This window comes from Ursus americanus, chromosome 4, assembly GCF_024610735.1.
Source record: "Ursus americanus isolate L20-20 chromosome 4, mUrsAme1.1.p, whole genome shotgun sequence".
NCBI classification, from domain to species: Eukaryota; Metazoa; Chordata; class Mammalia; order Carnivora; family Ursidae; genus Ursus; species Ursus americanus.
In genome coordinates this window covers 55,471,862-55,483,985 of record NC_142130.1, presented here as the reverse complement: position 1 = coordinate 55,483,985, position 12,124 = coordinate 55,471,862, and the positions used below count along the sequence as shown (strand labels likewise).

The window sequence follows — 12,124 nt, the reverse complement described above, 5'->3', positions numbered from 1 at the left end:
GTTTACGTTGCTTAGACTTACATCTCTATATCCATGAGGGATTGTTCCTGATATCTCAGCAAAAGGAAGCAGACAACCAGCTGGGCAATACTTACTGTGAAATAAAAACAAGTTAAAGGATATAAAACAGTTCTGTACTTACTGGGGGAAAAGAAGGAAAAAAAAGTCACATATTCATTTTACAGTTCATTCAAATACTTTAATCTCACTACCCTGAGAAGCACTACTTTGAAAAAGCCCTTTCAGACTTTATTCCATCCATCCATATAAAACATCTTCACCCACATATTTAAAATAATTGTTTCATATTCTACAAACCTTTTTATTTTACTTCATAATGAACGGCAAACATATTTTTACTATAAGATCTATTCATATTTAACAGGTCTATGCTATTCAGTTTTGTAGATAAACCGGTTTATTTCACCAACCTGCTACTGGTCAAATTTGACTTAAAAATTCATTCATTTATTCACTCACTCACCCACCCACTCAACACATTTACCTGAATGTCTATTGTTGTCTGTTGAGTGCTGGGCTGTACTAGGTACTGGGTTTACAAACCAAGTAAATATGGTCCAGTCTTCCCTGGGTTTACATTCCAGAGGTCAGGGGGAAGACATTAAACTAATACTTAAATCAGATTATAACTGCTGTGAAGAAAGGGCACTCCATAAAATGACCAGGAGGAAGCAAACTTAACACAAACATACAGTAAATTTACTATGTGCCAGGAGGCCTTCTGAGTACCTCAGGAACCCACCCAGGAACCCCAATGGTAAGTATTAGTATTATCCTCACTTTACAGATGAGGGAACTGAGAAACAGTGCGCCCAAGTCCCACAACTGGTAAGTGGCATATGGTCTCCAGAGACAACACTCTTACACAGGGCTCTGCACTGCCGAAGTCAGGAAATGGGGCTCTGAGGAAGTGAAGCCTCAGCCAAGGAAGGGAAATGCACCCTAATGGACAGGAACAGTATGCCCACGAGGCAAGGTGGCCTGTGTGTGTATCCAACTAAGGATGACCAGTGTAGGCAGAGTACAGTGAGCACTGTAAAGCTAAAAGGTAACATTAGTTTGAGAGAAGGCTGGAGAGGTGGGCAGGAGTCAGATCGTGCAGAAGCCTTGTGGGCTATGGCGATGCATCTGGAAGATATTTCTAACTCAAAATGGGAAGTCAATGAAGGATTTTAAAGCTTATACACACATAATCTGATTCATTTTTCTGAAAAAGATTATTCTGGCTCCTGGGAAGAGATTGTAAGGAACGCTGAGGAGAAGCAGAGATCTCGGTAGGCTGGTGGTGGAGCAGTCCAGGCAAGAGAAAACGGCAGCCTGCCTGTGGGTGGTGAGGATACAAGGCCCTGTGGCAGGTCTGTGCGCCAGACACTGATGCCAGAGTCACCCCTGCTGACTGGGAGTCTCCGTAAGTGCTGACGAGCACACCCATCCCGCAGGCAGAGAACTCTCCTTGAAGACAAAATAAAGGTTGCTCTTTGGGGAGTGGTAGCAAGTTGGAGGGAGGTTAGTGAGTGGTTTTAGGAGATGAGAATAAATTTGCCAAGCAGAGAGGAGTAAAGCAATTTCAGGCAAAAGTTCTGAGCTCAGAGCACTGTAAAGAATCCATAAGTACATAAGATGAGACTGGAAAAAATGGTCCAAGGACTACCTGTGAAGGATCCTGAAACCCAGGCTAAGACATCTGGATGGCATTTTGTCTTAATAATAAGGAGTTCCTGAAGATTTTAAAGTACAGGAATGATCAGGCATTTATTTTAGAATGAAACTTGGCAGCAATGTAAGTGGCAGAATGAAAGCCAGCAAAGGTTAGAAACGGAAACTCATATAGAAGGGAATCCTAGTCAAGGACATAAAGCAAGGAAACAGTAGCAAAAATGTTGCTTGGGCAAGAACACTGAAGAATTCTGTTATAGCCTAAATCGTTCTCTTCCCTTTTTGAGGGAAAAAAAAAACAAAACAAAACTCCTCTAACTTCATTAGCAATTTTGCCACATTTTAAAAAGCAACCAGTTCTACTTTTAAAGTATACTGAAATGATACTTTCATTATAGAGAAGATCCAAATGCTACAATTAAAGCAAAATTTAAACACAGTAACTCCATTGCTTTAAATAAGTACTCATTTATTGACCTCTTGAACAATGATTGTATGTCACACCTGTGACACATACATTAATGTACATTAATCCTAAGTGTATAAGAATAATGATGAAGTAGATGAAGAGTAACATTTAAGGGGGAAAAAGTCACAAATGTGGTCATACCTGAACTCAGGTTCCAAAAAACTGGATGCAGTATCCAAACAAGTAATTAGATCTAGAAAAACAAAAATAAAAAATGGATTCAATAATACATAGGTTTACTCTTACTGAAACACCATTTCCAAATCCCAAATAACGCTCTAAATTTTAAATCTGAACAGCTGTGAAGGTAGGACTAGCAACTTTGTACAAGTTTTTGTTAGCACAATTTCTTTTTGAAGTATCTTGATTTCTGGGGCTATGCCTCTCTAATACTGTTTATTACCACATCCCCTCACAGAGTCCTGTATATGTATACAGAAGGTACAGATAAGTATAATGTATAGACTTAAAATAACTTCTATTAAATTCAGCTCCTGAAAAGAGAAAATTATTACGTAACTGAAAAGTGATCCTCTGCTAGTTACGCACAAGGAAAACAATGACAAGTCAGATGAATTAATTTTGTTACTCTAAGGAACTGATACTGAAAATTGAGTCCATGGCCAGGACCAGCAGCACCAGTATCTTCTGCAAACTTAACAGAAATTCAAATTCTTCAACACCATCCAGACTTACAGAATCTCTGGGAGTGGACACCCAAAAATCTGCTTTAACAAGTCCTCTAGATAATTCTTAAGCACACTAAAGTTGAAGAAACACTCATCTAAATTAAGAAGGAACTTTAAAATTTAATATTTCTGTCTAGTAATCAAATCTGAATAAGAGCTAACCTGCTTCATTAAGAATTAGTTCAGAGGCTGGGTAAAAGGTGGCTCTTGGTTCCAAGAGGTCAACGTCTTCCTTCTGCTCTAGGACAGAGGGCCAAGTCCTCAACACAGCCCGTAGGTCTGGAAGTGGCAGCCTGGTCCTGTCTAAATCTTGTTTTGTACCTGTGCTGGTTTCCTGCCATACTGGCCTTCTTTGGTTCCCCTGGCACATGGTGCCTCTCAACCTAGAATGATTTTCTACTGTCCCTTAGCCTTGCTGGCTTAACTGTCGCTTCTTTACAGAAGCTGCTCATTTTCAACAAGTCAAACACCTCTAGCACATAGGAGGCACCTAAGATTTTTTTGGTTGTTTTAATGAGTAGGTGACTATTACGTGTTCTCAAAGTACCATGGGTTATGTAAGAACGATCCACTGATGCAGTCGTAGAGTTCTAAGCAACATCATTTTATAATGTCTAGTCTGTGGACAGAGAAGGCTGACAGTCCTCACTTTTGTATTGTCAGCAGCAATCACAGCATATGGTGTAACAGGAGGCTTTCAATCAACATTTATTGAATAAATGGATGAATAAAAAATTGTGACTGTTAGCATGTTTGGCTAAGTCCAATCACAGACTAACTTGTATGGAGGAAAACCTAGAAGGTCCTAATAAGGCAATCACAAGGGTAAGTGATTTCACATGTAAATGCCTGGCCGATCAAGTGTGCTGAGGGTGACAATACACTGAAGAGATAACACCCCACAGGCATCCTTGCACACTGACGGCATGCAAATATTCATTGAGTTGGTTTTTTTGTTTGTTTTTGTCAGAGAGAGAGCACAAGCAGGTGGAGTGGCAGGCAAAGGAGCGGGCTTCAATACGGGACTTGATCCCAGGACCCTGGGATCATGACCTGAGCCGAAGGCAGATGCTTAACCGACTGAGCCACCTGGGCACCCCACAAATATTCATTAAATCAATGGCCTCTACAGCAAGCATAGATAACTGATTATTCCACTTTATAATTCTGAAGAAATTATGTGATTATCACCCAAATGAAATGTGTCTTGGAAGAACTAGAGCACAACTGTTATACCAAAAGGAAAGTGATATTTTGAGAGCAATTGCATGGATTAATTAATGGATTAATACACCACAGGCACTTGAATGATGATTAAATCTGTGTTTTAGGAGTTTAAGAGAATACATGTCTGGTCACGACTACCTGGCTGAATGATTGAGAAAAACAGACACACTGAATTATCTATACCCTGGTTATTCCTGGCAATCTTCACACTGCATCAATTAGAACTGATTTTCTGCTTTCCTGCTCCATCAAAAGAGTTTCTAACTCCTAAGATTACAAGTTGAACTTCTAAAAGCCTGGGATGCAAAGGTACCTGTGTGGTCCAACGTGGCACTCAAAACCACAAGAAGACTGCCAGCTGGCCTCATTACTTTCAGGCCACGTGCCAGAATGCTGGCCAACTATGGATATATTTGATCAGGACAGGGCTTTATTTTAAGTCCATGCAGTGCTGAAACTCCAGATTATGCCATGCAAATGTATGCAGTGCACCTTGCTTTCAAATTCCATGGGGGCTCAAAAGCGGTCCCTAGGAGGAAAATAGGAATTCAAAATGGACAGCTATGAGGAGAGCCAAGAAGACTAAAGACAGAGAAACAAAATCATGGTTATAAATACTGAGCTTTATAACTCCACAGAAGCAAAGAAAACTTCAATTAAGATGCTTTAAAATGTGTCTTTCCTGAAAGCTTTTCCCAAGTAAACAGCCTTCCAGAAAACCACTATTACTACAAGGCTCCCAGCTAATAACACAGCTTAGGCAAGATGAATACAGCTCAAAAGAAACCATCTGCCTCAGAGCTTTTTGATAGCAATGTATAAGAAGTTATAACGAATGGAACAGAAGTGAGAGTCCAGAAATAAATTCTAAATTTAAAGTCAACTGATTTTGATAAGGATGCTAAAACAATTTAGTGGGGAGGAAGAATGGTCTTTTTAACAAACGGTGCTGGGACAAGAGGATACCCACATGCAAAAGAATGAAACTGGACCCCTACCTCAGATCCCATAAAAATTAAAGGGGATCTAAGTTTAAGAGCCAAAACTATAACACTCTTAGAAGAAACTGTAGGTATAAATCTTGACCTTGGATTAAGCAATGTTTTCTTAGCCATGATACCAAAAACATACATCACCACATAAAAATAGGCAAGTTGAATTTCATCAAAATTAAAAACTTCTGTGCTTCAAAGAATGCTATCATGAAAGAGGAAGATAATCCACACAATGGGAGAAAATATTTACAAGTCATATAATCTGATAAGGATCTAGTAGTACCCAGGATAAAAAATTATTCCAACTTGATTTTAAAAAGACAACCCAATTTAAAAATGAGCAAAGGATCTCTATAGACTACTCCAAATGAGACATACAAATGGCCAATAAGCACATGAAAAGATACTCAACATCATTAACAATCAGGGAAATGCAAATCACGGTGAGATAACACATTATACCCACTGGGATGTCTAGAATCAAAAGGACAGATAGTAACAAGTGTTGACAAGGACGTGGAGAAATTGGAACCCACATGCACTTCTTGGATTTTTAAATGGTGTAGCTGCTTTAGAAAACAGTTCAGCAGTTTCTTAAAAAACACAGAGATACCATATAGCCTAGCAATTGCATTATGAGAATATACTCAAGAAAAATTAACGTTATATGTCCATACAAACACTTGTATACAAATGTTTATCAACTGATGAATGGACCAATGTGGTATATCCATACAATGGAATATTACTCAGCCACAAAAAAGAATGAAGTACTCATACATGACCTCTGAAAATATGCTAAGTCAAAGCAGCCAGCCATGAAAGACCACACACTGTATGCCTCCGTTTTATATGAAATATCCAAAATAGGTAAATCTAAAATGAAAAAAAGTAGACTAGCGGTTACCTAGGACTAGAGAGGGACAGGGTTAATGGGTAGAGAATGGGAAGTGACCACTAGTGACCATGGAGCCTCTTTTGGGGTGATGAAAATGTTCTAAAATTGACTATGGTGATGACTGCACAACTGTGAATATACTGAAAATCAATGAACTGCATATTTTGAATAGGTGAAATGTACGGCATAATAAAACTAATAACTTTAAAAATGAAGAAGAAGAAGCTATCAAAAAAGTAGTTAACAATTTTCCTTTATATAGAGCACATGTGCACTGAGGGATGAAATAAAGCCTAGAAAAGGAGCCGGGATGGGCCGTCCACTTGTTTATTTATTTGTTCATTCATTCACTCAACAAATATTTAGTAAGTAGAGATAAAGCAAATAACACTCAGACAAAAATCTCTGCACATACGAAGTATAATCTGTGTGGGGGATAAGAGAAGATAGACAGTATGAACAAGGAATAGACATAGTGTTAGCAGGTGATAAACACATTAGAAAAAAATAAGGAAAGGCAGGGAGGAAAAGTTAAGGGATTGCATTTTAAGTAATATGGTCAGGGCAGACCTTACTGAGAAGGTGGCAGGTGAATAAAACTCTAAAATAGGTGAGGGAGTGAGGTATGAGTGTGTGGATAAAACAGAATAGGCAGAGGGAGCACACTTAGCATGTCTGCTGCCAGAGCGAGCAAGGGAAAGAAAATGAAGAGATGAAGTCAGACAAGGAAAGAGAAGCCATATCCTACAGGGCCCTGTAGGTAAAGACGTTGAACAAAGGGAGGTGAGAACTTCATTTTAATAGGATCATACTCACCACTAGGTTGAGAGTAGGTTGAAGGGGAGAAAGGACAGAAAGAAAGGTCAGCAAAAAAAATCTCTTGCCATAACTGAGGTCAGAACAGACGGTGCCTTGAATGGGAGTGGCAGTAGTGGCGGTGTTGAGATGTAGTCAGAGGCTGATACATGTACACACAGACTCTGAGAAGTGGCTAAGGTTTCTGGCCCAGCAAATTAAAAGATGAACTTATTACATGTAAAGTGCTTAGGCAGTGATTATAATAATAAATAATGATAAAGTACTCATTGTCAACTCAATTGTCACGCTGGACCCACTGTAAGATGTCCTGTAATGCCAGAAAATCAGTGATATGTTCAAAGTGCAAGGCAGTATGTAATTTACTCCCTTCTCAACTAAGAGCTTCTGCATGGGATTTTAAAAAAAGGAATCAAATATTATACATTAAAAAAAGAGTTTTTTTTTTTTTTTTATTACTACACAAAACCCTAAACATACAGTATACTTCATTGGGGTGCTCTGGGTCATAGAGAATGGCAGCACTAGGACGCAGAATGCCTTCAGGGGTTCTGCTGAAGCTGACTGGCGTTCTAGTCTTTTCCTTGTGCACATTGACGGACAAGCAGCATCTATAGTGCAGCTTCTACTCTAGTCTTAGCAGGGCGGTCTAACCCAAAGTGAGTGTAATTATAATTTCTCTAAGAGCCTCCCTAATATCTGCTGCCTTCCTTAACCCCAGAAGACTTTCTAGAGGAGGCAGGCCTCAGGTGGGGTTGTGAAGGCAGAATAATGTCATTGTGATGAAGAATATGAGAAAATACAAAAACAAAGGCAAGCCAACCGTCAACAACAGGATGAAAGATTTCAAGGTTTTCTTAATGAAAACACCAACATCAGAGAGTCTAAGATAGATCCCAACTTAGTAATATTACTATCAGCCATAATTGATATCCAATGCATAAATTTTTCTTAAAATTTAAGTGCAATTAAACATTTTTCCAATACCTAATAACTGCATAGGCTGAAGAACTATAACTGCCCTATGAAATATTTATTTAAACATGACATCTAACGTTAACACATAACATCACAGAAATATGATAAATATTTTATAAGTTCACAGATCAATTAAAAAATAGCCTATTGGTTATAATTGCAAAAATATTTTTGATTGACAGCACTGGCTATTTCTGAGACTGTACAATTATGAAATAGATTTAGATTTTCCCAATTAATACTCTGTTTTGTGTTACTGAATGAACTGAAAAAACTCTCAGCAGTGTTATCACTGACTATATTAATGGCTGGGTGTGATTTTTGTCCAGCTGAAACCATTTATTTCTAAAGGAAAGGAAGCCTGAGTGCCTATAGTTACTCTAATTTAAGAAAACATAAAGTACTATAATAAGTTACCATATTTATTTACTCCAAAGAAGAAAATAAATGAAGATGATGCATATTCTTCTCCTTTATTTGCTCTAATATTCTTTAAGTAACACATTTCCCAGAGCCTGAAGGAATATGAAATCACACCTTCCTAATTCACACTTTGTCAGCAACCTTGCATTGTAGCTATGTGATTGCTACTTTGTTCAAGTGCCACAGGATGCAGGACAAGACTCATCTTGTTGCTCCAGCCAATATTAGCATGTGACCTTGGGCATAATTCCTTGTTTCCATAATAGGAACCTGGTATTAATTTGTACCATCTGTCATTTACTGAAGGAAATTTACATACGTAATAGAACATAATTTATTGTGATTCAGAGTTAAATAACATTTACTCAGTGGCAGGTACTATAGGAGGCACTTTATATCTTCTCTCTTTTTACATACTGAAAGTAGAGATCAAATCTTATGTTTCTCTTAGAAATATTACAACATCATCTACAGAAGCTGAGTCTAAAGCAGTCGATTTTTTTTTTATAGATGATGCAGGCATGACTCAGTTGCTTAATAAACAATGTAGTCAGGCTATAAGGTACATATGGCGAATCAAACCCTCTTCATACCTAAGTTCTTGTATACGTACATTAAAAAACAAATACAAGAATATTAACAATCATTATAAGACATTAAAATCTAGATTTTATATAAATATATGATATTAAGAATATCTTAATTATTAAGAATATTAAAATATTAAGAATAAAAGATTATAAAACATTAAAATTCTTCTGTGACCTACACAGTACCTAGGGCACTAATGAATACATCAGTAAAAGCAGCAGTGAAAGAATGTCACTGGATAACGTAAAGACACCACACAAACACGAACTCAGTCCCCTCACAGCATTCCTAACGCACTAAAAAAAATGAAACACACATGAAACACTAAAATCATCAAGGCCCTTCAGGTTATCTGCCACTTGCAATAAACTCTATTTGCCTCTTTGTGTTAACACTCTCTTAACAGATTGTTTTTAAGTGCTCTTTCTCTGCAAAATTGTTAACACTTCATTGGTTAGCACCTTTCTTCTACAAATTGACACTAAAAAACCAGATTATTGTTCTGTATGTATATTATACACACAAACATATTCACTTGTGTGTAAAGACAAATCTAAAAATATGCATATAAACAGAGACTTCATTAATAAAAGCTTACTTAATAGTTTAAGAGTTTTAAAATGTTTGCCAGCTACAACAACAAAAATTAGGAACACAGTAGAAACACTAAAAATAGAAACCTAGCTAACTGCAGTACTCAAAACAAAGATTTCTATAAAATTACTGTATAATTAAGGTAGCAAACACTCTTAAGTAACTCATGCTCTGTTTTTAAAACCAAAAGCATCCCATGAAAAATAACAACAAAACAAAAAACCAAAATAACCAGTTACAGAAATCTGGACTCTATTAGAAAGTAGTTCTATATTCTGACCTGTTTCATTTACAAGTTGATTTAATCTAATGTAAGATGGAAAAAATGGAAAAGATTCACCAAAAAAATGTTGTTAAAGAAGGTGGCAGTCAGAAAACTTTTAAACTGTTGGTGTTAATTCTAAAAATAACCTAAAATAGTTTGGCTATTGTGGACATTGCTATGAACATTGGGGTGCATGTGCCCCTTCTTTTCACTACATCTGTATCTTTGGGGTAAATACCTAGTAATGAAATTGCTGGATCATAGGGTAGCTCTATTTTTAATGTCTTGCAGAACCTCCATACTGTTTTTCAGAGTGCTGTACGAGCTTGCATTCTCACCAAGAGTGTAAGAGGGTTTCCCTTTCTCCGCATCCTTGCCAACATCTGTTGTTTCCTGACTTGTTAATTTTAGCCATTCTAACTGGTGTAAGGTGGTATCTCATTGTGGCTTTGATTTGTATTTCCCTGATAGCTAGTGATGTTGAACATTTTTTCATATCTGTTAGCCATGTTTATGTCTTTTTTGGAGAAGTATCTGTTCATGTCTTCTGCCCATTTCTTGACTGGATTATTTGTTTTTTGGGTGTTGAGTTAGAGAAGTTCTTTACAGATCTTAGATACCAGCCCTTTATCTGTAATGTCATTTGCAAATATCTTCTCCCATTCCGTTGGTTGCTGTTTCCTTTCTACAACAAAAACTAATGATGTACTACATGTTGGCTAACTGAACATAGTAATAATGATAATAAAAAAAAATAACCTAACATATAGCAACAATAACCCTGTCAATTGGGAATATTTCCCAGGCTTAGCTGTTCGTAAATCGTAAGCAGGTGGTTCTCAGATTCTAAGGGGTCAGCAGGCAATGAATAAACAAGTGTTTCTGAATTCCAATTAGAAAGTTCATTAATACCTACATTGGCTCATTTTATTTCACATGAAATTTTAAACTATTTACTATTTTTTCCTACAAAAAAAAGCACAAACATACAAATGTATGACCACTACAAAATTCTGGACTGGTAAAAACCGAAATAAAGAGGTTTAACATACTTTTAAGTGATAATGTCAAGTTCTCCAAAAGAAGTATCGACTATCACTTCTCCACTGCACGTGTACTCTAAGATGCGTACATCCACTCCCGCCAATTTATGGCACATAACAAATAGAGGCTGCCTTAAAGGACTTGAAGCTTTCGATGTAAATATAGATATGTCTTCTGAGCTCATTGTTCTAAACTAAAATAACTGAAACATCATTGCCCAGAGTCATCCTACAAATGTTGTGTTTTCCCTAGAAACTGGCTAATGTTGAACAGATTCAAAACCAGCTATTTGGATCACTCGCCTATAAAATTTATTTTATTTTTCAAGTCCAGCAGTAAATGTTCTTAATTTTATATTTTAGAATGAAAATGTCAGTCTCCTTTATTACTCTATTAGATAAAAAGATCTTACTGACTCTGGACCTCTGGATAACTGGTTTTGCTTCTCAGTAAGACCAGCAGTAACTTAGGAGTTTCTCTCAATAGACCTTCTCACCGGCGGTTGCTAATAGGATGTCTAGGACGTCTCTAGACTCTACAAAGTTTTTCAATTTTCAAATAAAAATTTCAATTTCAAGAAAGGATGCTGTATTTTGTCAAATGCTATTTCTGCATCTATTGAGAAGATCATATGGCTCTTCTCATTTAATTCATGTAGTGTATCACATGACTTGATTTGCAGATGTTGAACCACACGTACAGCCCAGGAATAAATCCCATTTGGTCGTGGTGAATAAACCTTTTAATGTACTGCTGCATTCTATTAGCTAGTATCTTGGTGAGAATTTTTGCATCCATGTTCATGAGGGATATTGGTCTATTATTCTTTTTGGTGGGGTCTTTGTCTGGTTTTAGGATCAAAGTAATGTTGGCCTCATAGAAAGAGTTTGGAAGTTTTTCTTCCATTTCTATCTTTTGAAACAGCTTAAGAAAAATAAGTATTAATTCTTCAAATGTTTGGTAGAATCCCTTGGGAAGCCACCTGACCCTAGACTCTTGTTTGCTGGGAGGTTTTTGATTACTGCTTCAATTTCCTTGCTGGTTATGGGTCTGTTAGGGTTTCCTATTTCTTCCTGTTTCAGTTTTGGTAGTTTAACTTTTCTAGGAATGCATCCATTTCTTCCAGATTGCCTAATTTGTTGGCACATAGTTACTCATAATATGTTCTTACAATGATTTGTATTTCTTCGGTGTTGGCTGTGATCTGTCCTCTTTCTTTTCATGATTTTATTCATTTGGGTTCTTTTCCTTTTCTTTTTGATAAGTCTGGCAAGGGGTTTATCAATCTTATTAATTCTTTCAAAGAACCAGCTCCTGGTTTCATTGGTCTGTTCTACTGTTCTTTTGGTTTCTATTTCATTGATTTCTGCTCTGATCTTTATATTCTCTTCTCCTGCTGGGTTTAGACTTTATTTGCTGTTCTTTCTCCAGCTCTGTTAGGTGTAGGGTTAGGTTGTG

General features: G+C 37.0%; 1 protein-coding gene across 2 annotated transcripts in view; it reads right to left on the bottom strand.

The window, feature by feature from the left end:
- Window positions 1-12,124, bottom strand: part of DCBLD2 (discoidin, CUB and LCCL domain containing 2) — a 118,350-nt gene that overhangs the window by 20,330 nt on the left and 85,896 nt on the right. For both annotated transcript variants that reach the window (XM_087861700.1, XM_045785371.2), the window contains 2 exons: window positions 2,288-2,339; window positions 22-94 (listed from right to left, as the gene is read on the bottom strand). In XM_087861700.1, the coding sequence (XP_087717826.1) occupies window positions 22-94; window positions 2,288-2,339 (125 nt within the window). The remainder of the gene's footprint in view (window positions 1-21; window positions 95-2,287; window positions 2,340-12,124) is intronic.